General features: G+C 44.5%; 4 protein-coding genes across 11 annotated transcripts in view; 1 reads left to right on the top strand and 3 right to left on the bottom strand.

Annotated features, from left to right (window-relative positions):
- LOC112241406 (semaphorin-4F) overlaps positions 1–2050 on the bottom strand; it is a 56702-nt gene extending 54652 nt beyond the window's left edge. For 2 of the 4 annotated variants that reach the window (XM_042315551.1, XM_042315550.1), the window contains exons 1-2: positions 1636–2050; positions 479–612 (exon numbers count right to left, since the gene is read on the bottom strand). In XM_042315551.1, coding sequence (XP_042171485.1) covers positions 479–612; positions 1636–1738 — 237 coding nt within the window. In that variant the 5' untranslated portion in view covers positions 1739–2050. The remainder of the gene's footprint in view (positions 1–478; positions 613–1635) is intronic. The other 2 variants (XM_042315549.1, XM_042315552.1) reach the window with 2 other exon arrangements.
- A 90-nt stretch (positions 2051–2140) lies between these two features.
- dok1a (docking protein 1a) lies at positions 2141–7355 on the bottom strand. Of its 2 annotated transcripts, none has more exons than XM_024400941.2 (6): positions 7127–7355; positions 5602–5775; positions 5064–5222; positions 4522–4591; positions 4109–4284; positions 2141–3594 (listed from the first exon to the last, which is right to left on the bottom strand). In XM_024400941.2, the coding sequence occupies exons 1-6, from the start codon at positions 7205–7207 to the stop codon at positions 2752–2754; spliced, it is 1503 nt and encodes a 500-aa protein (XP_024256709.2). In that variant the 5' UTR covers positions 7208–7355; the 3' UTR covers positions 2141–2751. The 2 variants fall into 2 exon arrangements, with proteins under 2 accessions (XP_024256709.2, XP_024268839.2); XM_024413071.2 differs by having other exon boundaries at positions 5617–5775.
- A 79-nt stretch (positions 7356–7434) lies between these two features.
- Positions 7435–14241, top strand: LOC112245104. 2 transcript variants are annotated; one of them, XM_042315553.1, is made up of 8 exons: positions 7435–7571; positions 8109–8234; positions 9633–9719; positions 9960–10257; positions 10426–10560; positions 11846–11954; positions 12553–12736; positions 14080–14241. In XM_042315553.1, exons 1-8 carry the CDS (start codon positions 7569–7571, stop codon positions 14140–14142), a joined length of 1005 nt encoding a protein of 334 aa, XP_042171487.1. In that variant the 5' UTR covers positions 7435–7568; the 3' UTR covers positions 14143–14241. The 2 variants fall into 2 exon arrangements, with proteins under 2 accessions (XP_042171487.1, XP_024268840.2); XM_024413072.2 differs by lacking the exon at positions 7435–7571 and adding an exon at positions 7632–7915.
- Positions 14242–14380: 139 nt separating this feature from the next.
- paip2b (poly(A) binding protein interacting protein 2B) lies at positions 14381–21729 on the bottom strand. Of its 3 annotated transcripts, none has more exons than XM_042315554.1 (4): positions 21597–21729; positions 20147–20313; positions 16863–17036; positions 14381–15358 (listed from the first exon to the last, which is right to left on the bottom strand). In XM_042315554.1, the coding sequence occupies exons 1-4, from the start codon at positions 21670–21672 to the stop codon at positions 15302–15304; spliced, it is 474 nt and encodes a 157-aa protein (XP_042171488.1). In that variant the 5' UTR covers positions 21673–21729; the 3' UTR covers positions 14381–15301. The 3 variants fall into 3 exon arrangements, with proteins under 3 accessions (XP_042171488.1, XP_042171489.1, XP_042171490.1); XM_042315555.1 differs by having other exon boundaries at positions 21490–21650; XM_042315556.1 differs by lacking the exon at positions 21597–21729 and adding an exon at positions 20559–20698.
- Between the last annotated feature and the right edge of the window lie 3896 nt (positions 21730–25625).

The raw sequence follows: 25625 nt of genomic DNA, 5'->3' as shown, positions 1-25625 counted from the left end.
AGACAGTCAAGTGAAGAAGTCTCCCCCTCCCATCTCTCTGTACCTCCCCATCTTATCTCTCTGTACCTCCCCCTCTTATCTCCCTGTCCCTCCCTCCGCCCTCTTATCTCCCTGTCCCTCCCTCCGCCCTCTTATCTCCCTGTCCCTCCCTCCACCCTCTTATCTCCCTGTCCCTCCATCCCCCCTCTTATCTCCCTGTCCCTCCCTCCCCTCTTATCTCCCTGTCCCTCCCTCCCCCTCTTATCTCTCTGTCCCTACCTCCCCCTCTTAAATCCATGTCCCTCCCTCCGCCCTCTTATCTCTCTGTCCCTCCTTCCCATCTCCCTGTCCCTCCCCCTCTTATCTCCCTGTCCCTCCCTCCCTCCGCTCTCTTATCTCCCTGTCCCTCCCTCTCCCCTCTTATCTCGCTGTCCCTCCCTCCGTCCTCTTATGTCCTTGTCCCTCCCTATCTCTGTCTCTCCCTCCCTTTCTCTCTCACTGATGGGTGTTTCCAGGTGAGGTTGGAGGTGTGCAGGGCCAGGATGGAGCCTCTGGCTCCCAGGTAGAGTGTCTCAGAGCTGGGGTCTTGCAGGAGGACGCTGGCGTTGGACACCCCCAGAACTGCACCTAACCCTGAGGAGAACAGGAACATGTGTCCCAAATGGCTATTTCCTACATTGCACTACTTTGGACCAGGGCTCCGTAATATATAGACTCCCCTCCTCCGCCCCATTTATTTGCTTTTGACCTTTGAGTGAATGTGCGAAGGATGAGACTGACTTACAGGGACTTTTACGGAACCATTTCTAAGCATCAGTAATTGTGTCACTTCCTCTACTGAGAAACACTCTTGTGGTCTGTCGGCTGCTACCCAGAGCTGGGGTGCAATAATTAGTCCAAACAACAAAAAATGGTTTCTTTTGGACAAATTCAGTTAGGTCCCTCCCCATTTCATTCCGTTGAAGAAATGTTTTGCAACAGAATCAGCGTAATAAATAAACCCCTACTCACCAGTCACTCAATGCTGATTTAGGTAGACAATTTTGGGGCTAAACTCTCCTTTGCGTTTGCTATTTAGTCCGTGACATAGGCTCAATATGTGTCCGGTAAACTGCTCCTTGTTGCATTTGTGTGTTAACACACACACACACACACACACACCACAAAGAGTGGGGCATCTTAATCCTCCACATTCTCTGTAATACAATCTAAGACCTATAGCCTAGGCCTATCTATCCATGAAAGCAGGCAAAACTAGGATAACACTGTAACCCCAGTCTATACTCACTCTGCATTATTCCAGGTACAGCAGTGAAATGACACGCCTGTCTTCATTCATTTTAAAGGTGTTGTTTAATGGGCATTTCTCGACCATGCCTCAATCCTTCCCATCTGGTTAAATGTTGGATTAAGTAATTAACCATCTCCATTCCTAGATGAATGAATTAGCCTACCAAAACCACACTGGGTGCTGATAATAGACTTCTTACAAATGTACTTGTTTGCTAGGCAACATCATTTGCATTGCTATGACTAATTAGATTGTAGCCTCCATAACGTTACCGTATCCATTAGGAATTGCGATACAAAATGTATAGCAATTTTAAAATGTATGTAGAGAGAGAGAGGCCGTTTGTCCAACTGTACTGTACTCACCTCCGTGAACATTGGGAATTGGTGTTTGACAACGAGATGAACCAGTTGTGAGCCACAAGATCACGGCCATAAAACAGGTGGACGGCATGTTGAGAAGTGACATCAGGAAGAATGTCCGTTGATGACCGCGCGTCAGTTACGCATCATTAAAAGTGCGCTCGGGGCGTTCTGTCAAAAGTGGAGGACAGGGGGGAACGAAGCGCCTACAGAAACCAAGAAAACAAAAAAGTACGGTTGAAGTGTATCAAAATACGGCGTTTTTTTTTTAAATTCTCACCTACCTATTCGGTGTCCGATTTGGTGCTATTTCTAACACGGTATAATAGGCTACTTAGCCTCCAGGTCAGGTACAGTACAGTATGTAATAGAACTATTGCAACGTGTTAAACCAGGAAGCGTTCAAATCTCACTAAACCAAACGTCAATACACGCCCACAACCACAGAGGAGCCTGAAATATACAGTAGTAGTCCTATTAACGTTCACATATTCCCATGTAAACAGCATTGAACTGGACAGTAGTCTGATTTATTGAGGGGCACAATTTAAAAAACACTAAAAAAACAATCAATGCACAAAACAAATAGTGGAAGGAGAGTTACTGGATACACACCCATTATTGTTTTATTGAATCACATCAGTAAAACAAAGTAAATGAGGAAAAGGATGTGAGACTGAGCGGAAGTCATTGGTTTCTGTTGGGGAGGAGGCGGCTAACACTGTTTGAAAAGATTTACATCGACCACTGACAGACTTCTGGAAGATCTCTGTGGCTCTTTTCTCCCTCTCCCATGTCCATTACACTGGTGTGCAATATTGATATTCATAACACGTTATACAAAAGTTATTACATCATAAGAAAAAACAATGATTCTGTATGTGAAAACAAGTAAATAAATAAAGTAAGTAGACAATAACATTGTAAAATGAGTAAATGTGTGTATTGATCTTAATATATCCTTATGGGCGCTGATCAGAAGTAGTGCACCTTAAAGGGCAATAGGGTGCCATTTCAGACACAGCAGAGTATCCTAAATGAACCCCATGTTTTCATAGATGACCTCTGGTGACTGGCGTCCAGCAGTGGGCCTCCTGATGGCCAAGGTCCTGGTAATGGTCAACGACGATGATGATGAGGAGGAAGAGGAGGCCAGTGAGGAAGAGGGGGATGATGGTGATGAAGAGCCTGGCTTGCAGACCTGGCTGTAAAGGTGGGCGAACGGGTCAGTGTTGGGGCCCTTGGCTGGGGTCCCCACACAAGGCTCACTATAGATGGGTTCCTCTTTGCCAGGTTCCTGCCCCGCTGGTCCTGGCTCTGTTTCTGTTGTTGAGTCGTGTCAGATAGAGGACTCGCACGGTCGTACACCTCGGAGTAGAACGGCTCTGGCTTGTTGTCGTGGTGATAAGAGCAGGAAGAGGAAGTGGGCGGGGGTGGTGGTGGTGTAGATCTCGGGGGTGTGAGTGAGAGGATGTCTGCTGGGTCGGCGTACACTGGTTCCGTTCGGTTGACATGGTGATTGCAGGGGTGTAGAGGGATAGAGGGGGTGAGGGTGGAGGCTGTTGGGGGCGTCAGATAGGAGTTGAGGCTGGGGGCTTTGGGTTTAATACTGTCTGCTGGCTCAGAGTACGGACACTCCTCAGAGCCAATCAAATTAGGCGGCTGTGAGTACAAACACTGCTCTGAGCCAATAGCATTTGAAAATACTGGCTTAAAACTGTAGCTGCCCTCCAAAATGGCTGCGCTATCTGGTAGTTTGGGCAGTGGTGAACGAGCACGAGGCATATTAGGGCTACGGTTAGCAACCACAGTGTCGCCCTCACATTCGTCCCTGGCGACGGCCTTCTGTTCCCGTATGGCGGTCTCGATGAGGCTGAAGATGACGTCAGCTTGGCACGTCTCAAAGGTGAAGGTTCCAGGTCCAGAGTCACAGCGCCGGCCCGCCTCGATGTTGAATGTCAACTGTGGGAGAACCAAGAGGACACAATGATTTGAGAAAATTCCCACAGGTGTTCACTGGAAAATTGCATAATTGAATGTGGGCACCAAACGTGTTATAACCTGCAACCTTCTTGATTGGACACTGATGACCCTACAATGATCCTTAGACACATCCTTTTTTGGAGCCACACTGCCCTAAAAAGGCCAAACACAGTAACTTTGATCTGTTGTAATGGCCAGGTATATTATCTGATTAGTGTGGGATTTAGTTTCCTGACACAAGCCAGTTGATCAGAACATATCATGAAGTACCAGAAATTGCTGTCTTTTTAGAGAGACAAAGACTTTGAAGTCAGAATTTGCAGTCAAAAAAATGATGTAGTTACTGCGCTTTGCCTTTGTAGCGCAGCATAGTACCGTACTGTGACGGCCTTGAAATTAGACACTAGAGAGTAGCATTAGATTAAAAGTAGTAACAGATTAGGAATCTAATTCTATGGCTCAATGAGATTCTAAATTCCATGGTTCTACTGACCTTGTCTCTGCCATAGCGTCGTATCAGCCGATAGGGCCAGTCCTGCAAACTCTTCCTGGTCTCCGCCTCCTTAAGGACCAGCCCGTCCTGGGCCACTTGCAGCCAATAGTACTCCCCCTGGAGGCCGCAGCGCATCGCTACATCCGTCTGCTTCACACCCACCCTGAACTCACTAACTGAGGGGAGAGAAGAGGGAGAGTGGCGGTCATGACCGAAGCACTATGGACGGTGTTCATTTCTATTTCTTGTTTTATATTTTGTGTTTATCTTTCCTTTGTTCGTAGTAATATCTTTGAAAAGAAGAACCTGTTCCAATACAGCAGTAATCATATGCCCATTAGACATAAACAGACAGAAGAATGGCTGTTCGTTATAGTTTGTGTGGCCACTAGGATATCTGATGTGCTTCTCACTTTCCTCCCTGGAGACGTAGATCTGGTTGTCCTCCATCTGAATTTGGGGCTGCTGACCAGTGGAGCCTCCCTGGGAGACAAGACATGTATTTACATTAGACAGTGAGAACTGTCCTCACAGATACCTACACTCTTAGGAAAAAAAAGGTGCTATCTAGAACCTTAAAAGGGTTCTTCGGCTGTCCCCAAAGGAGAACCCCTTTTGGCTTCCATGTAGAACCCTTTCTACAGAGGTTTATACAGGGAACAAAACAGGTTTCTCCTATGGGGTCAGCAGAAGAGCCCTTTTACAACCTATTTTCTAAGAGTGTACACATCCTCTATATAATAACTGTTTGGTGATGAAAAGAGTTTAATGATAGAGAGACCAGTGAATAATGGCGTTTGCTGTTAGCCTTGTACCAATAGCGAGACACATTCCTAATTCAGCGTTGTTGAATGCTAATAAAGTATGATTCTACTTCGATCTGTAACTGTCAAAATGTTGAATTGAGACTGATCCATAACAGTCACAAGACAACAACAGAAGCTGCTATTCTCACCTGGAAGGCGAGGTCACACATCCTCTCCACCCACTCCACGCAGTCGTCCTTATCCGCTGCGAAGACGAACCTCCTGCCATCTGTCTCCACACAGAAGGCGGCCATGTTGTCTTTGGGGCAGGCCTCAGCGTGTGGGGGCAGCCTCAGGACCCTGATCACCTACATTTACATTTTCTCCATTAGCAGACACTCTTATCCCGAGGCTGTAAAAAATGTGACTTGGTGCGTCTCTGCTTGGCACTCAGCATTAAAGAGATAGATCGGGGGTAAGGCTTGTGCAAGCTCTAAAAGCTCATAGGAGCAGGGGCCTATCTCCTGTTTCTGTAGCATGAGCCAGTTTAATGTAAAAGTACTCCCTCTAGACAGTACACTAGTCTCTCGCAGGGCCTTAGGCTTGTCCATATCCTGAGCCAATTATAGTGCATTCAACTAAGTTAGGTAAGACAACCACATACTGTATCACAGTCAGTGCCAGTAAAACAAAAAATCCTCAATAATGCAGCTAATCAAAGTCAGTGCTTGTAAGAAAGACAAGTACAGCAGTAAGGTTGACCTCTGACAGACGGATCACCCTCTTCTCCTTAACTTTGTCCTGGTGCTTCCAGACCCCAGAGGGACCGGCCCGCTCTCCTCCCCCCACTTCCTGGCGCTCTAGCCTGGCTACACCGCAGCGGCTGGAGGGGTAGAGAGTCAGCCAATGCTGCTTCCACTTCTGGAGGGAGGGCGGAGGGAGGGAAGAAAGGGGATGAGGGATGAAAGGGAAGACAGAAATAATGGGGAGAAAAAGAGAAAGGCCAAGAGAATGGGAGAAAAATTTGTGGGTGAGAAAAATAATTTTAAAAAAAAAGTGAGTATCTAGTTTTGCCATTTGTCCCACAACACATGAGTCAAATGACTCAGAATATCACCCCCCCACCACCTTCTCCAACACATCTGCCTATTTTTAAATAAAGGTGCAGTGGTAGATGAGGTATGTGTGCTCAGGTACAGTACATGCGTTGTTTTACTGTGCCTAGCCGTGTTTAAGTTTACATCCCAAATGGCACCCTATCCCCTACATAGTGCACTAGTTTTGACCAGAGATCCTGTGAGTCCTGGTCAAAAGTAGTGCACTGAAAAGGGAATAGGGTGCCATTTGGGACATATTGCGTTGGAATGTGCCATGAGGAAACTGTGAGCAGTACTGTGTCTGGGCACGCATGTGAGGATCCGTTCCCCCCTCACACCTTTACACACGCACCATTACCAACGTAGCCTGTCTCTGCAAAAAAGACTTCAACATGTCGGCTACAGTAAATGTCCTCGTATACTGCAATCATATACTTTAAAATGTCAAGTGGAGTGGTAGAGGGATTAGATGGCTGTCATACACAGTACATAGAGTAAACAAGGGGGTGGTGGTTTACATGATAACAGCAATAGCCAATATCAAAACACTCGAAATAAACGAAATAAAAACTTACATTACAAGACTGTTATAAAGCTGCATTCAAAATCTAAATAAATACAATATGTTCCTATTGACTTTTATTGTCATTTCACAAAAACAAGATAAAGTACCAGGATGTCAAATCAAATCAAATCAAATTTTATTTGTCACATACACATGGTTAGCAGATGTTAATGCGAGTGTAGCGAAATGCTTGTGCTTCTAGTTCCGACAATGCAGTAATAACGAACAAGTAATCTAACTAACAATTCCAAAAAAACTACTGTCTTATACACAGTGTAAGGGGATAAGGAATATGTACATAAGGATATATGAATGAGTGATGGTACAGAGCAGCATAGGCAAGATACAGTAGATGATATCGAGTACAGTATATACATATGAGATGAGTATGTAAACCAAGTGGCATAGTTAAAGTGGCTAGTGATACATGTATTACATAAGGATGCAGTAGATGATATAGAGTACAGTATCTACGTATGCATATGAGATGAATAATGTAGGGTAAGTAACATTATATAAGGTAGCATTGTTTAAAGTGGCTAGTGATATATTTACATCATGTGTGTACAATGTGTACAATTAAGTGAGCTAAATAAAGTTACGTGCTTACCTTTTCTACATTTCTGTGTTGAAGGTAAACTTGTCCTGCTTTCACATGAATGTCCATTATGTTCAAAGCGTCTCTCGGCATTCAACTGAACTTTAACCAATAACTTGGATTTGACTGTGATATATGTTAGTTTACGGTATCCTAATCCTACACTTGTGATTTCAGTACCGTCAAACTCTCCCCCTGACAAATGTAGGTGTGCTTTTCGTTAGTTACGTCAGAGGCTAAACCTACGGTGAAATTTATGACCGCGTCCACACCTTTCTCACCGCCCCAGGCTACTACGTCTGGTCCAGGACGTTAATGCACGTTCCTCTAACTACCTGAATCGACAAAAGACCAACCCTTGTGATGTCATACAATGAACAATTGCCTACACAGAGAACCATACAGTGAATAAGACGTGTATTGTGAAGACTGAAGGAAGTGAAACCGCCCATTCATGGTTGATTTTATTACGATGTTTGTATTGTTCATTGTTCTTTCATTTATGACCAATGTTTTTAGAACGGCTACGAAAACTCAGATTATTTTGGAACGCTGTGACATCGCCCTATTTATGATATCGCTGCGTAACTAAGGAATCGACAAAGTATATTATGTTGACTCAAACGTAACAACGTTCTATGGAACATAGACTATTATGGGTTTTCCAACACACATTTAGCCACCGTCTCACGTAGCCTGTTTTAGTTTTGCTAGGGTTGACCCCGATTTATCCTTGACGAATGACCATCTTAAATATCAGGGAACAAGAGCAATTTAATGCACTCTTTAAGGCAAATTCAGGTATGTCTAGTACGGGTTTATCATTGCCATATTTGATCATTTTCACAACATAAACACTAGGCTATTCAACTAGTAAGAATAGGTCATTAATGAGATTGTCTCATAATGCTTACTAGAATGAATAATTTTCACTGATGCTCTTGGTTGGTTAAAGGTGGGGGTTCATCCATCTCTCCACTCTTCTCTCCTCCAGTCTCGGGGCCCTCAGGCCAGAGTGGGGCAGCAAAGCACCTATGGGGCTGACTACAAGCCCCCCAGTGATCGGCACCTCAGGCTGTTCAGGCTGCATGCAGAGCCGTCTTGCACCACACACCAGAAGGTACAACTAACTCGCTCTGTCTCTCCCTCACACCAACACTTTCCACTTGTATACTAATGCCATACGCTCTAAAGATGAAAGGGCTCCTGGAGTATCCTTTAGGGATTCTTCAAATTGAAACTGTGGGGGAACCCAAGTTCTTTGAAGAACCCTCTAAAAGGGTTCTTCAAGTAACTCCTTTTAAAGTATCCTCAAAGAACGTTTTGGTGTACATTTTTCAACTACCCCCCCCCTATTTTTAAAATGTATTATTAATCATCAGCATAACACTAACACAATATTTTAATTGTCAGTTTATTATGATTTTAGTGGCAAAGCAGAATTCACTCATCTCAATCTGAGGTAAACTCCCAGCAGAGCTCCAAGTCACATGGGTATATCCTCTGGCCTGTTGATGTTAAATCACTGTGTTAAGGTTCTCCGTATCCACAGCCAGAATGATTTTGCAGTGCATGGTGATCGAACTGGTTTACTGTTCCTGTCAACAGAGGTGTAGGGAGGGTGAAGTCTGTGAATCCAACAAATAGTCATTATACCGATGATGACCAAAACATGCACACGACAGTATTCATACCATGGTTTTTGTGGTGAATGTGAATGAACAAAACATGCACACGACAGTATTCATACCATGGTTTTTGTGGTGAATGTGAATGAACAAACTGTTTTGATAATGGTTTTCATACACATACCTTGTCCATAATGTAAAGGCCTATAGGATATTCATTGAAGAGGTTAGGAAGGAGGATGGTATATGTGATCTGCATAACATACCAATACTAATTGACATACCTTTTGTATACCTCCTCCTCTGTATACCGGCAGTCACAGAAACAAAAGTGAGCAGTTCAGTCATCTGCAGCCAATACATCCACCCTTCAACATATTCTTATAGCCTACATATTCTCACCTCTTTGTTGGTTTTATATCCATTCAATTGTCAATTTTCTGTTTTAGAAATATTTTCACAAATATGAAAAGATAGATGGTATCATCATAAAACAATATACATTTAGATGATACAAGGGACAAACCTTACTTAAATTGAGATCTTTACATTTTTCAGTTAAGTGCCTGCACCTGCTGTCCTTCCAAATTCAAATCCACATTTTTCAGGTGGGCAGTTAGTTCTTGGGGTTCTTGCAGGAACCTAAGGTGGTTCCTCGATGAACCCCACCTGCTATGGGGTTCTTCTAAGAACCTTTTGGGGGAGATTTTCATTGCCAAGAACCCTACGGTTCTTCGAAGAACTTTGAGGATCGTAGAAGAACCTTTGTTGAACTCTTAATTTTTAGAGTGTACAAACTGTACACATTCACACTGCCCTGATTGGGCCTGCCTGTCTATCTGTCTTCCTATCTGTGTGTCTGTCTGTCTTTCTGCCTGCCTGTCTGTCAGTTGGCGGATATGTGGGCTCAGTACTACAGACAGTGTTTCCAGACCATTACCAACGGCCCACAGAACCCTGCCTTTGCCTTCCCTCAGGTGAGTCCCTCAGACACAAGAACTTACTTGTCTTACCTGTCCCTTGACTGGCATACCTTAGGGGCAATTCATGGTAGATGCATTGATATTATCTTATCTTAGTCAGTCTCAAACCTCTCTCTCTCCACCTCTATCCCCTCTCTCTCTCCACCTCTCCATCTCCTCTCTCTCTCACCCTCTCTGTCTCTGTCTCTCTTCTCTCCCCTCTCTCTCATCCTCTCTCTCTGTGTCTCTCTACAGAAGGGGAGAACAGTGAGGGCAGCTACGTTGGACAGTGAGAGTTTCAGTAAGATCCAAGTGGAAAGGACAGCTCCTCCAGAGAAGGGGCAGAGCCAGATAGCACCACAGCGTTCGAGCTCCGACTCTGGGGAACGAAGGTCGGTCTCTCCCTCTCTCTCCTCAACCTCAGTCCATAACTCCCTCCCGTCCCGCCCTGCCAGGAAAGAGGCATGGACACATGCAACAGGGGACCCGGCACTGGGGGTCACAACGACACCCAAGGACATGGTGGAGCTGCCTCACATCGGCAGTGGAGAAGGTGAGAGAGGGAATACCCTGTTCATTTTGTATTGACAACATGTTTTTATTTGAGGCTTTGAATGGCCTTATAACTCCACAGTTTATCCGCTTTTGTTTCCTTTACTGCAAGATGATAGATCAGCACCAATAACATATGTGTGTGTACTACCTGTTCCTGTTGTCACAGGAAGTGATGGGGAGCTCCCGGTGCAGGTGGAGAGGTTAAGGGCGGAGCAGTTCCGTCAGGACATGACCCACTCATCTAGGCTGGAAGGCCAGATCAACCAGCGCATAGCCACCCAGTCTAACCTCATGCACCTAGGTAGGTCCTATAGAGACATAACAATATATTAAACACTGTTCTATACCCATAGCCACCCAGTCTAACCTCATGCACCTAGGTAGGTCCTATAGAGACATAACAATATATTAAACACTGTTCTACACCCATAGCCACCCAGTCTAACCTCATGCACCTAGGTAGGTCCTACAGAGACATAACAATACATTAAACACTGTTCTACACCCATAGCCACCCAGTCTAACCTCATGCACCTAGGTAGGTCCTACAGAGACATAACAATATATTAAACACTGTTCTATACCCATAGCCACCCAGTCTAACCTCATGCACCTAGGTAGGTCCTACAGAGACATAACAATATATTAAACACTGTTCTATACCCATAGCCACCCAGTCTAACCTCATGCACCTAGGTAGGTCCTATAGAGACATAACAATATATTAAACACTGTTCTACACCCATAGCCACCCAGTCTAACCTCATGCACCTAGGTAGGTCCTACAGAGACATAACAATATATTAAACACTGTTCTATACCCATAGCCACCCAGTCTAACCTCATGCACCTAGGTAGGTCCTATAGAGACATAACAATACATTAAACACTGTTCTATATCCATAGCCACCCAGTCTAACCTCATGCACCTAGGTAGGTCCTACAGAGACATAACAATATATTAAACACTGTTCTATACCCATAGCCACCCAGTCTAACCTCATGCACCTAGGTAGGTCCTACAGAGACATAACAATATATTAAACACTGTTCTATACCCATAGCCACCCAGTCTAACCTCATGCACCTAGGTAGGTCCTATAGAGACATAACAATATATTAAACACTGTTCTATACCCATAGCCACCCAGTCTAACCTCATGCACCTAGGTAGGCTTTCTATCACCAGCCTTATGTCCCAAATAGAACACTAATGTGTGTGTATATATATATAGTGCACTACTTTTGACCAGAACCCTATAGGCACTATATAGGGAATATGGCTTTGGTCAAAAGTAGTGCACTATATTGCGAATAGCGTGCCATTTGGGATGTACAACCTGCATGCACCTAGGTCCCATAGCCACCCAGTAGGGGGAAACATAGTACTCAACACCATCCACCCTGATCCTAGATCAGCACTCCCTACTCTGAGACGCTTTAATACGGGCTGAGCCACCTACTTTGTTGAGAGCCTGCTGGCCAAACCTCATTGGCAATAACATGTTAAACTTGTGACGTAGGTGCAGTATGAAGCTGTATATGGGATTATTCATGATAACTCTCATCCACGTGTGTGTGTGTAGGGCTGCCATTCAACGGTGTGACCACCTACAGCCAGAGTTACACACACTGGGACAACCCCTCCACACTGAGAGGCCCGCAGTGCATCCTGCCTGAAGCCACACTCAACTGGTACAGTAGATCACATACTGACACGGATTGAAAGGAGGGATCTGTACATACATACTTACCTAAGGCCATGGTGCACAGGCCATGGACGACTCCTCTCCTTCGCACTCTGTTCAGGACAGTCTCCTCCAGCTCGTTCCACCCCATGCCAGTTTTCTTTGCATCGGTCTCAAGCTCCTGCAATCTGTTCACTGCAATAGATAATAACTGCACACTACTACAGAGGAGATTAACATAGTGATTCACACATACAGTGATTCATAGCAATCCCCTTCACCCAGCAACCCATTAACAGTCAAGTGGTGCTGCAGAGGTTATGTCCATCAGATAGTCTGGCGTCTGTAATAGCCAGAGGTAAAAGTGATGTCACAATAAACCCAGTTGGGGAGTATTGTGGGATTTTAGCAGCTCCTCCGCTACTGCTTATACCTGTCCTCCAGACCTTCAGATCTGCAAACATAGCTAGATTATCTACCCCCTAAAAAAACATAGCTAGATTATCTACCCCCTAAAAAAACATAGCTAGGTTATCTACCCCCTAAAAAAAACATAGCTAGGTTAGGGCCGAATTATGACGAATTATGCTTCACCATCCATCCAGGAGGGCCTGGGTGTCAGAGTACCAGGACCGGTACCAGGGCCCTGATCGCTACGTCCCTGGGCAGAGGAAGCCCCCTAGCGGCCTGAAGAAGCCCTGCACCGCCGAGTACCAGCCTGGTGCCCACACCGCAGACCAGACACGAGGACACATCTGCTCAGAGTATCAGAGGCACTTCACTAAGAAGGTAACATCCCAAACGGAACCATATTCTCTTCGTGGTGCACTACTTTTGACCAGGGCCTTATGGTGCACTTTGAAAATAATGTTGTGACCAAGACCCAGTTTCAAGGCTCCCTATTAGAGTAAACATAAGGCTGCACTTACACATCACCACACTAGACACTCTGTAGAGGCTGTGACTTTCACCTCGCGGTGCACAGAGGGCTCTGCAGAGATCGAGATTTACATGGGCCCTTGCTATCCGGAATCCACGGGACGTCCCTACCCCATTAACGTTTACATTTCAAATCCTATTGGTCATATACACATATTTATGTTATTGCGGGTGTAGCAAAATGCTTGCTTTCCTTGCTCCAACAGGGCAGTAGTATCTAGCAATTCATAACACACACAAATCTTAAAGTAACATAATGGAATTAAGAAATATTAGGGTGAGCAATGTTGGAGTGGCAATGACTAAAATACTGTTTTACTCATTTCATATGCATATAATGTATGTAAATATTATTAGTGACTAGTGTTCCATTATTAAAGTGACCATTGATTCCATGTCTGTGTATATAGAGCAGCAGCCTCTAAGGTGCAGGATTGAGTAACCGGGGTGTAGCCGGCTAGTGATGGCCATTTAACAGTCTGATGGCCTTAGAAGTTGTTGTTCAGTCTCTCGGGCCCAGCTTTGATGCACCTGTACTGACCTCACCTTAGCGGGGTGAACAGGCTGTGGCTCAGGTGGTTGATGTCCTTGATTTTTTTGTTGGCCTTCCTGTGACATTGGGTGCTGTAGGTGTCCTGGAGGGCAGGCAGTGTACCCTTGGTGATGCATTGGGCAGACCCCCCCCCCTCCTCCCTGGAGAGCCCTGTGGTTGTGGGCAATGCAGTTGCCGTACCAGATGGTGATACAGCCCGACTGGATGCTCTCAATTGTACATCTGCAAAAGTTTGTGATGGTCTTAGGGGCCAAGCCAAATTTCTTCAGACTCTTGAGTTTGAAGAGGCACTGGTGCGCCTTCACCACACTGTGTGGTTGGACTATTTCAGATTGTCAGTGAACTTCAAGCTGTTCAACTTCTCCACTGCGTTCCCATCGATGTGAATAGGGGTTTGGTGTAGTGCGAGTGCCAGTCTTTTTGTACCATCATGCAACCTCACTGTCATACCACGTTTGGCTTCACAATGACAGCACTGGTGTTGACAAGATGACAAACTGATCTGGGATCAGGTTACACTTGCAGTATAAACCCAGCCCAACAATGAACAACTGATAACTTCAATCATTTACAGAGACAGTTGAGCAAAAGGAGGAAAGACAATACAATTCATTATGTTGTTCCTCTGGTTTGGCTGCAGAACTACCCTGGCCTGTCCAGACCCAAGACCAGCCCTGCATACAGACAGAACAGAGACAACTGACCTAAACCATCTTCAGGATTAGACCTGCATAGTCTCTATTTGATGTTCAACCTGACAAAGGTTAATAAAAAAACATTTGAAATGTATTTTGACAATTCAGAGATACTTGTTTGTGTCGACATTATCAAACCCACAGCGTGATCTTTTGAGGGGTCCTTTAGCTACGGTAATGACAGGTTACTGGACATGTAATAACAGAATCAAACCTGTATATAAAACAATGAACAAGACACCAAAGTCCCAGAGGGTACCTGATCTTTATTCCATCATACTTTGTCCTCGTTTGTTAATGCAAGTCGCACACTGTGACAGGATTTCAACTCAAGTTTTTACATATCAACCAAACGAAAAAACGAAATTGTTGCCATGGAAATCCCTCACAGGTCAGCTACGCCCCCGCAGCCAAATCCCATACAATCCTTCTGTACACTGCAGTCTGTCCATCTTTCGCCAAGCCTACTTCGCCCTACACACTACCTAACCTAAAACCAGCCTCCGAGGAAAAGAAAAACATCCAGAAAAGAGAAGACAAAAAAGGAAACTGCAACAATGATCAGGGGAGAGACAAATCTCCAGCCACGATCACCACGACGACAGACTCACACGGCTGCACTTGAGATTGAGGAGAAAGAACAAAAATAAACACCAAACTTTCTACGCAGATCTGACCTCCAGTTCTGCCGTCTGTCCAATAAGAACATCTTATACTGATGGCCCCTCCCATTCTGTCCAATAGGATTATTTTATACTGATATGGCCCCTGCCCACCCTTCTCCCATCACTGCCCCCTTCCTAGTTAACCACATAGGAACAAAACGGAAATAAAAGGCTGCGTTCCCCTACTCAGACGGTGCTGACGCATTCCAGATCTTACAACTCCTGAATAGGTATTTTATTTATAACCCTAACCACATGTCATAGCAATCTGGTGCCCGACGGCACAGTAGATGACTTGGCACGTAACCATAGGTTGATGCATGCAACGTCTGAGCAGAGGAATGCGACCAAAAGCTTATTGAAGAGTATGCCCCAGCCCACCCTCCAACCCCACCCCATGTACCCCACACAGCCCAAAAGCAGGCAAGTGCAAGGGTGTCTGCTGGGAAGCCAGCAGTCACAAAGAGTCTTTATGAGGGTTCCCCCTACTGGCGGGAGGACCCTAGTATTTCATTCCTGGAACAAACTCCTTCGCCTCTGGGTTCAAGCTGCTCTTGCGCTGTAAAAAGAGAGGAGAGATTTAGTATAGGAGCTTACAAAAAAGGACCCAGACCTGTATGAACAGGTCAAAATAACAGGGCCTCAACATTAAAAACGGACAAGAGGAGACGGTTTGGATTGTAACACACACCACAGGATAGTTTCTCCAGCTGATGGTCGGTTCTCCGCCAAATTAACCCTATTCCCAGACTAAAAACCTATTTTAATGGAGAATTTCCTTTCAGCATGGTCTTTAGTCTAGGCTTAATATTTTGGGGGGAAACTGGGCCAAGAGTAGGAGCGGTATCCTGTCTGTGCTCAACTGGAGAAGATGGGCTACCTACGGTATCTAGGTACTGAATGTGGATAACAACTGGAGAAGATGGGCTACCTACGGTATCTAGGTACTGAATGTGGATAACAACTGGAGAAGATGGGCTACCTACGGTATCTAGGTACTGAATGTGGATAACAACTGGAGAAGATGGGTTACCTACGGTATCTAGGTACTGAATGTGGATAACAACTGGAGAAGATGGGCTACCTACGGTATCTAGGTACTGAATGTGGATAACAACTGGAGAAGATGGGCTACCTACGGTATCTAGGTACTGAATGTGGATAACAACTGGAGAAGATGGGCTACCTACGGTATCTAGGTACTGAATGTGGATAACAACTGGAGAAAATGGGCTACCTACGGTATCTAGGTACTGAATGTGGATAACAACTGGAGAAGATGGGCTACCTACGGTATCTAGGTACTGAATGTGGATAACGCTGGAGAAGATGGGCTACCTACGGTATCTAGGTACTGAATGTGGATAACAACTGGAGAAGATGGGCTACCTACGGTATCTAGGTACTGAATGTGGATAACAACTGGAGAAGATGGGCTACCTACGGTATCTAGGTACTGAATGTGGATAACAACTGGAGAAGATGGGTTACCTACGGTATCTAGGTACTGAATGTGGATAACAACTGGAGAAGATGGGCTACCTACGGTATCTAGGTACTGAATGTGGATAACAACTGGAGAAGATGGGCTACCTACGGTATCTAGGTACTGAATGTGGATAACAACTGGAGAAGATGGGCTACCTACGGTATCTAGGTACTGAATGTGGATAACAACTGGAGAAGATGGGCTACCTACGGTATCTAGGTACTGAATGTGGATAACAACTGGAGAAGATGGGCTACCTACGGTATCTAGGTACTGAATGTGGATAACAACTGGAGAAGATGGGCTACCTACGGTATCTAGGTACTGAATGTGGATAACGCTCCACAGCAAATACTTGTCAGGCTTTTAACTCTCAGGTTAACTTTAAGGGACAAAATATGAATCCTTGTCCTGGACTGAATAAAGAATCTCTGTCGAACATGCTTTTTAGTCCAGGAGTTAACTTTGTGTCTGGGAAACTGGCCCTATAAATATAGTGACGTTTTGGTCGACGACGCTCAGACATGCTGCTCATGTAGAGAGACAGATTGTGACACATTCTGACAGGACTTACCGCGAGTTCATCTGCGTTGCCGTTGGAGACAGATAGCCCGTTGAGCTGTTGCTGAATCTGCCCCACCCCAGGGGCAAGGTCTCTGGCGGGGATGAACCAATCCTGATCCTCCTCTTCCAGCATTTCCTGGAAACAGCGTTCTAAGAACTCCTGTTCCAGAAGCTCCTCCTCCACCTGGGATGACCACACAATAGGGGAAGAATAGGGCTGGATTACAAATCAGCAGTAGATGATTATTTCTTAATATGTCTTTCCTCATGTCCTCTATCCTTGCCTCCTTCTCAAAGCACTGGAGGGCAGCCCAGGTTCGAGGCGAGTGTTCAAAACATTAAGAACAGCATTAATTTGCCGGGGCAGGGGCTTTACAAGGTGTCCAAAGTGTTCCACAGGTATGCAGGCCCATGTGGACCACAATGCTCCAACGTAATATGGGTTATATTTAATTTTACACCATTTGAGCTAGAGACAAGCTATTTTCTTTGCTTTAAAGCTGAAAGCATGACTGTCAGAAATGAGTTTTCCCTCTCTGGCACTGCTGAGTGACAACTTGCAAAGCCTACGCAGATTGCCCTATGCTGCTGGTTACACCAGGGATGAAGAGACAATGTATCAACTTTGCTCACTCTGCGGGCTGCTCCAATGTAACAGAAGACTGATAAGGGTCTGCATCCCTGATCGCCTGCTAAATTATATTTTAAAAATGAATGGGAAAAAAATAGATGTGCAGAAAGAGCGGACGAAGAGAAGCAGGTGAGTGACGGCTGGAAGGGGATGTGGGCCATGCGGCTTGCTGATCAGAGCTGATATGAACATTATCGGACCCGTCGCATATAAGGACCGGCGAATACAATAAACTATTTGAGATAAAAACTCAGCAAAAAAAGAAAAAAATCTGTCCTCTCACTGTCAACTGCGGTTATTTTCAGCAAACTTAACATGTGTAAATATTTGTATGAACATAAGATTCGACAAAAACTGAACAAGTTCCATAGACATGTGACTAACAGAAATGGAATAATGTGTCCCAGAACAAAGGGGGTCAAAATCAACAGTCACTATCTGATGTGGCCACCAGCTGCATTAAGTACGGCAGTGCATCTCCTCCTCATGGACTGCACCAGATTTGCCAGTTCTTGCTGTGAGATGTTACCCCACTTCCACCAAGGCACCTGCAAGTTCCCAGACATTTCTGGGGGGAATAGCCCTAGCCCTCACCCTCTGGTTAAACAGGTCCCAGACGTGCTCAATGGGATTGAGATCCGGGCTCTTCGCTGGCCAAGGCAGAACACTGACATTCCTGTCTTACAGGAAATCATGCACAGAACAAGCAGTGTAGCTGGTGGCATTGTCATGCTGGAGGGTCATGTCAGGATGAGCCTGCAGGAAGGGTACCACATGAGGGAGGATGTCTTCCCTGTAACGCACAGCGTTGAGCTTGTCTGCAATGACAACAAGCTAGGTCTGATAATGCTGTGACACACCGCCCCAGACCATGATGGACCCTCCACCTCCAAATCGATCCCACTCCAGAGAACAGGCCTCGGTGCAACGCTCATTCCTTCGACGATAAACGCAAAACTGACTGTCACCCCTGGTGAGACAAAACCGCGACTTGTCAGTGAAGAGCACTTTTTGCCAGTCCTGTCTGGCCCAGCAATGGTGGGTTTGTACCCATAGGCAACGTTGTTGCCGGTGATGTCTGGTGAGGACCTGCCTTACAACAGGCCTACAAGCCCTCAGTCCAGCCTCTCTCAGCCTGTTGCGGACAGTCTGAGCACTGATTGGGGGGATTGTGCATTCCTGGTGTAACTAGGGCAGTTGTTGCTATCCTGTACCTGTCCCGCAGGTGTGATGTTCAGATGTACCGATCCTGTGCAGGTGTTGTTACACGTGGTCTGCCACTGCGAAGACAATCAGCTGTTTGTCCTGTCTCCCTGTAAGGCTGTCTTAGGTGTCTCACAGTATGGACATTGCAATTTATTGCCCTGGCCACATCTGCAGTCCTCATGCCTCCTTGCAGCATGCCTAAGGCACATCCACGCAGATGAGCAGGGACCCTGAGCATCTTTCTTTTGGGTGATTTTTTCAGAGTCAGTAGAAAAGCCTCTTTAGTGTCCTAAGTTTTCATAACTGTGACTTTAATTGCCTACCGTCTGTAAGCTGTTAGTGTCTTAGCGACCGTTCCACAGGTGCATGTTCATATTCATATTTTATGGTTCATTGAACTAGCGTGGGGAAACAGTGTTTAAACCCTTTACAATGAAGATCTGTGAACTTATTTGGATTTTTACAAATGATCTTTGAAAGACATTGTCCTGAAAATGGGACGTGTCTCTTTTTTGCTGAGTTACATTTTTTTATTACTGAAATTAAGAAAACTGACAGGCGTCAGTTGGTTCTTTAGATCGGTCGGGCCGAAAAAATGTGGTCTTATCATATGAAACAGTAATACGGTATTCTAAAAATGTTGGTGTCATAAGTATCATGCCGTTTTGGTACCGTGGTACTGGTATATAACACTACTCTGAATGGCATACACAATCTATGTCTCAATAGTCTCAAACTTCAAAACCCCTTATTTAAGCCATCTCCTCCCCTTCATCTACACTTATTGAAGTGGAATTAACAAGTTAAATCAATAAGGGATCATAGCTTTCACCTGGTCAGTCTATGTCATGACAGTGCATGTCAGAGTAGAAACTATAGCATGAAGTCCAAGGAACTGTCCGTAGATCTCCAAGATAAAATTGTGATGAGGCATATATCTGGGGAAGGGAATATGGAACTACCCACTCTGCCTAGAGCTGGCCGTTCGACCAAACTGAACAACCTGGCAAGAAGGGAGAACCTGCCAGAAGGACAACAGTCTCTACAGCACTTCACCAATTTGGGCTTTATGGGAGAGTGGCACATGACAGCATGGCTGGAGTTTGCAAAAAGGCATGTGAAAGACAGAGCACAAGGCAAACAATTCTGTGGTCTGATGGGAAAAATGTAACTCTTTGGCTGCCGCTCCCCATCTAACTTAACAGAGCTTGAGAAAACCTGCAAGGAAGAGTGAACATGCCCCGTGATCCTGAGAGTAGAGTAACCTGATCCTAGATCTGTGTACAATGCCAGGCCATATCTATCCAGGGCAACATTCCTCACCTTTTAGTGTGTGTGTGGTCTGTACATCTGTGTGGGTGTCCCTCTGTCCATCACCGAGTCTGTATGTCTGTGTGTGCACCTGTGTGCATACGTACATATGTATGTACATAAAGAGTGGTCCTAAAATCACTGACCTGTCTGTTGTAATCCTCCTCGTTCTCCATCCACATGTAGTCAGCGAAGGGGTTGTTGTTGTTGCCCACCTCTCCCTCCTTGTGCCCATTGGCCACGTTCTCTTTCCCGGGGGCACTGCTGCCTCCTGGTGTTTTCGCCATCTCAGGACTGTTCATCTCCGCAGGCTCTGTAGGGTTAACGATTTCACGCATGCATAAATGGCAACCCACTTTAAAATGAGGCAAATGGCTTTCAAATTGAGAGTAAAGCTCAGCTTGGGTAAACTGAATAAATTACGTGTTTAATAAACACTAAGGTCAAAAAACATAGCTAAAACATAAGAGTAGAAAGTTAAACCGTTATCTACCCACACATGAACAAATGTATATTGCCAAAACGCAAATAAAGTGCATACTTCATTATTTTACTTACTACTTGCTAGTTTAAAGTAGACCAGAGTAGCGAGTCAGTGGCTGCGCTTACAGCTGACGTGGATACAATTACTAGCTAGCCAGTTCCTACCGTTATAACTCAACAATACCTAGCTAACGCGTTACCTGTATCGTCAGCATTGAAGGATGCACATGTCACGAGAAAAAAAGTGATGACAAACCCCACATGGAGCGAGGCCTACCTGCGTGTCACAGCTGCAACAAGCCAGCCAGACAATTAGCTGGAGTAACGTTAGTTACAGCTAACATTACCGTTCATCGCAGCACAAATCCTATTTTGACTATTGGCAGTTTGCTAGTGAGCTAGTTACAGTAGCTAGCTTACTACTTGGTAAACAACGTTAGGTAGTTTGCTAGTTGGTACACAACGTTAGCTAACTACGTAGCTAGCGAACTCAGAAAACTAGCACGGACTAGCTAACTAGATATCACAAATTATTTTCAGGCTGCTTAAGTTGGCTAAAAAAAAGGTTGTAGTTTCGACTAAATTTACTGTAGCCATCAAGTCACTGATTAAACGAGTTATTTAAGTTAGCATTCACTAGATAACTAACACATCGTGCAATCACCCTATGAAAAAGGCTTTGGCATACTAACGTTACTAGCGAGCAAGAAAGCTACTTGGCTAGCGAGCTAACTAACTTGAAATATATAAAAACACGCATATTGGATCAAACTTGGCTAGCAAGCTATTTTTGATGTACAGACTTAGTGTTATGTCACCTGTAACTAGCAAAGCCTTCTTACTACCTTGGATTGTCTTTATAGCTAGCTATAAAACTGTTAGCAGGTAGCTAGCTGGTAGCGGTAGAAACAAGCTAAATCAAACTTAGCTCGAAGGCTAACAGCGTGATATGCACACACGATTCAGGTCAAATTGTATCTGGAATGCGCAACAAAAACGTAGCTACCTGGCATCGTTGGATAAATATTTAAAGACCACTCGATATATCTTCAATGTTTGACAGGACAATTCGTCGACTTTACAGCTAATTTGCTATCAAGCTAGCCAACTCACTACATTCCATCAAGACGCTCACGGGGGACTTCCGTTTCGTCGTTAAGTTCCCCCAGCCCGCTATATCAGTCGTCATATATCTACCTCAGCGCATCAACTGAGAGGTTGATGTCATGGGCATGCAATTATTTTTATTTTCATGTGTTTTTTATTTAACCTTTATTTAACTAGGCAAGTCAGTTAAGAACTAATTGTTATTTACAATGACTGCTTACCAAAAGGCCCCTGCGGGGACGGGGCCTGGGATTGAATAATAATAAATACAATATTCAAAACACACATCACAACAAGAGAGACAATACAACACTACACAAAGAGAGACCTAAGACAACATAGCAAGGCAGCAACACATGACACACAACAAAACATGGTACAAACATTATTGGGCACAGTCAACAGCACAAAGGTCAAGAAGGTAGCGACAACAATATATCACACAAAGTAGCCACAACTGTCAGTAAGAGTGTCCATGATTGAGTCTTTGAATGAAGAGATTGAGATTAAACTGTCCTGTTTGTTGCAGCTCGTTTCAGTTGCTAGCTGCAGTGAACTGAAAAGAGCAGCGACCCAGGGATGTGTGTGCTTTGGGGACCTTTAACAGAACGTGACGGGCAGAACAGGTGTTATATGTGGAGGATGAGGGCTGCAGTAGGTATCTCAGACAGGGGGGAGTGAGGCATAAGAGGGTTTTATAAATAACCATCAACCAGTGGGTCTTGTGACGGCTATACAGAGATGACCAGTTTATAGAGGAGTACTTGCTGGTGTGTTTTGGTCATGGTCCTGCTGCAGAACCCAAGGGCTCTTCAGCTTGAGGTCACAAACTGATGGCCGGACATTCTCCTTCATGATTTTTTGTGAGAGAGCAGAATTCATGGTTCCATCAATCACAGCAAGTTGTCCAGGTTCTAAAGCAGCCCGAGACCATCACACTACCAGCACCATATTTGACTGTTGGTGTGATGTTCTTTTTCTGAAATGCTGTGTTACTTTTACACCAGATGTAACGGGACGCACACCTTCCAAAGAGTTCAACTTTGTCTCATCAGTCCACAGAATATTTCCCCAAAAGTCTTGGGGATCATCAAGATGTTTTTTGCCAAAAGTGAGACAAGCCTTTACGTTCGTTTTGCCATGGATGCCATTTTTGCCCAGTCTCTTTCTTACGGTTGAGTCATGAACACTGACCTTAACTGAGGCAAATGAGGCCGGCAGTTCTTTAGATGTTGTTGTGGGTTCTTTTGTGACCTCTTGGATGAGTCGTCGCTGCGCTCTTGGGGTAATTTTGGTAGGCCGGCCACTCCTGAGAAGGTTCACCACTGTTCAACACTTTCTCCATTTGGGATAACGTCTCTCACCGTGGTTCCCAAAGCTTTAGAAATGGCTTTGTAACCCTTTCCAGACTGATAGATGTCAATTACTTTGTTTCTCATCTGTTCCTGAATTTCTTTGGATCGCGGCACGATGTCTTGCTTTTTGAGTTCTTTTGGCCTACCTCACTTTTTTCCCTTCATAAATAAAATGATCAATTAAAAACTGCATTTTGTGTTTACTTCGGTTATCATTGTGTAATATTTCATTTAGTTTGATGATCTGAAACATTTAAGTGTGACAAATGTGCAAAAAATAAGAAACCAGGATGGTGGCAAAGACTTTTTCACAGCACTGTAGTTGCTGTAGTTATAAACAGATAAGATAAGCATTCCTGCAACATTGTTTTGTTGAAAGACAAATTAAGTGAATTGATTGCACCCAAATTGGCCATTTACATTTATAGGATACCTATAATATTCAATAAACATAGTACCTTACATTAGATTTGGACCAAACCTCTTCTTAACAATGATTAAAATGTGAGGAATCCAAATTAACGGTAAAAAAGCCACCCACAGAACCCCCAAAACCCCACACCAAGCCCACCACAACGGCCAGTATACCTGATTCATTCTCTATGTCTGACAAGTAGTACAAAGCTGTGGCTAGTAGTATTGTGTCTTCATAGTATTTCATGCATCCTCTGTGAATTTGGTGATGGTTATTTTCCCCTGTTCAGAGAAATCAGTCATTGAAGTTTCTAAGTTTATGTAGCATCATACAACCTAATATTACCATGTTCTGGTGCTGTTCCTAATATTACCATGTTCTGGTGCTGTTCCTAATATAACCATGTTCTGGTGCTGTTCCTAATATTACCATGTTCTGGTGCTGTTTCTACTATTAGTTGAAAAAGGTGTGAAGAACGCCCACTCAATGTTAATTCAAGGCTGAACCTTCAAATGATAATCATTTATAAATGCAGAGTGAATAGTTAAAATTAGAACAATGTATTTGCCCAAAGAAAACTAAGAACTGCTTTGAGGGCTACTCATTCTTCATTTCATTCTTTCACTTTCTTTCTTCATTGCATCTTCTATTGTGGTGATGTTGCTACATCCCAAATCATATTGGTGACCAGTTGCAGTGGTTGGTTCCTTGATGGTGCAGATGATGCTTGTTTTTGGTACACAACATGTGTCCTCTCTGTTTGGCCAAGAATAGGATCTTGCTGGATAACTTGGACGGATTCATTTCAACTTCACGTCCATGTTTTTATCATCCACAGCATCGGCATTTCCAATCCAGCACTCATCATCATAGCAGCAAACTAGACAATAGAAAATCAGATCAAAATCAGATCTATGGGTTTCCCGAGGACCAAGTCAAACTTAATGGCATCATCTGTGTCACTGCAAACTCTCTCTGCACCTATGAGGCTTTTGAAGAGTGTAACGAAGTGATGGAAGCTGCTGGTTCCTGGCAGAGTTATTGTGTTCTAGTTTGCTGCTATGATGATGAGTACTGGATTGGAATGACTGACTCTGGGCATGATAAAAACATGGAGGTAAAGGTGAAACTTCTGCATCCAATAAGGTCATTTTATTGGCCAACCAGAGGACACATCCCTCCCTCCCTCCCTCCCTCCCTCCCTCCCTCCCCCCCCCCCTCCCCCTCCCTCCTTCCATCCCCAACAGCTACACCTTCATGCACCCTCACCAAGTAACCTGTGTTTCTCCTGTTCGTAAACTGATGCCACCCATCACCTCAATTAATGGACCACACCTGACATGCAGATGTTTTCCACTGGTTATGACAACACTACGTGATGTTTAGTATGGTTGAAGAGAATATGCCGTGCAGTGTAGAATGCGTTATGGATGGATAGGGACCCAAGTTTTTCCAGACCAGGTCAAGTCAAAAGGCCAGGAAATCTCCAGGACCTAGTTACACAATATGGTGATTAGTGCATTATAGCTGGAATTGCCCACTGATTTCAAGGATAAATATATAGAAACATGATTATTGTATTGTCCCCCACAATTAAATCAGGGAGGAGACTATGGATCGGTCACATTCCATCCGCCCGTCAGTCACACACGATATCTCAGTCAGCACTGGCGCGATTTCTATGAAAACTGGCTAAAAGATGCGTCTTGCTATAGAGATCCGTCATTTACTTAAACTGATAGGCCCAAGTGTCACGTTCTGACCTTAGTTCCTTTGTTATGTCTTTGTTTTAGTATGGTCAGGGCGTGAGTTGGGTGGGTTGTCTATGTTCGTTTTTCTATAATTTGGGATTTCTGTGTTCGGCCTAGTATGGTCCTCAATCAGAGGCAGCTGTCGATCGTCGTCCCTGATTGAGAATCATACTTAGGTAGCCTGGTTTCACTTTTGATTTGGGGGTTTCGGGACTGTTTCGTTTATTCACATTTATTGTTTTGTTCCAGTGGTCTGTTGTGTTTTGATTAAACATTATGGACACTTACCACGCCGCGCATTGGTCCTCCGATCCTTCTCGCTACTTCTCCTCAGAAGAGGAGGACGAGATCCGTTACACCAAGGGGGACGATATAGTAATCAACTGAAATCAAACATTTTTAACAAGGATATCTTTTCTCGTTTGATCTCGAATTGTTGTCACTAATTGGGGTTGCTGCATCATTCGTGGGGGATAACATGTTTACTGTTACCTTGTTTGATATTATAATTAGT

Source organism: Oncorhynchus tshawytscha, unplaced genomic scaffold (assembly GCF_018296145.1).
Source record: "Oncorhynchus tshawytscha isolate Ot180627B unplaced genomic scaffold, Otsh_v2.0 Un_scaffold_7382_pilon_pilon, whole genome shotgun sequence".
Classification (NCBI taxonomy): Eukaryota; Metazoa; Chordata; class Actinopteri; order Salmoniformes; family Salmonidae; genus Oncorhynchus; species Oncorhynchus tshawytscha.
This window is presented reverse-complemented; position numbering and strand designations above follow the sequence as displayed.

What these genes read in the sequence shown, in the direction of transcription:
- dok1a (XM_024400941.2), bottom strand. Translation starts at nt 7,207, where the DNA reads ATGCCGAGAGACGCTTTGAACATAATGGACATTCATGTGAAAGCAGGA. An exon ending in TGTGTGACCTCGCCTTCCAG is followed by an intron (nt 4,592 to 5,063) that starts GTGAGAATAGCA and finishes CTTGTCTCCCAG; the next exon opens with GGAGGCTCCACTGGTCAGCA. An exon ending in CTACGTCTCCAGGGAGGAAA is followed by an intron (nt 4,285 to 4,521) that starts GTGAGAAGCACA and finishes CTCTCCCCTCAG; the next exon opens with TTAGTGAGTTCAGGGTGGGT.
- LOC112245104 (XM_024413072.2), top strand. Translation starts at nt 7,892, where the DNA reads ATGCACTCTTTAAGGCAAATTCAG. An exon ending in CTTGCACCACACACCAGAAG is followed by an intron (nt 8,235 to 9,632) that starts GTACAACTAACT and finishes CCTGTCTGTCAG; the next exon opens with TTGGCGGATATGTGGGCTCA. An exon ending in CTGCCTTTGCCTTCCCTCAG is followed by an intron (nt 9,720 to 9,959) that starts GTGAGTCCCTCA and finishes GTCTCTCTACAG; the next exon opens with AAGGGGAGAACAGTGAGGGC.
- paip2b (XM_042315554.1), bottom strand. Translation starts at nt 21,672, where the DNA reads ATGACGACTGATATAGCGGGCTGGGGGAACTTAACGACGAAACGGAAG. An exon ending in GAGCGTCTTGATGGAATGTA is followed by an intron (nt 20,314 to 21,596) that starts GTGAGTTGGCTA and finishes TTAACCCTACAG; the next exon opens with AGCCTGCGGAGATGAACAGT. An exon ending in AGGAGGATTACAACAGACAG is followed by an intron (nt 17,037 to 20,146) that starts GTCAGTGATTTT and finishes TGGTCATCCCAG; the next exon opens with GTGGAGGAGGAGCTTCTGGA.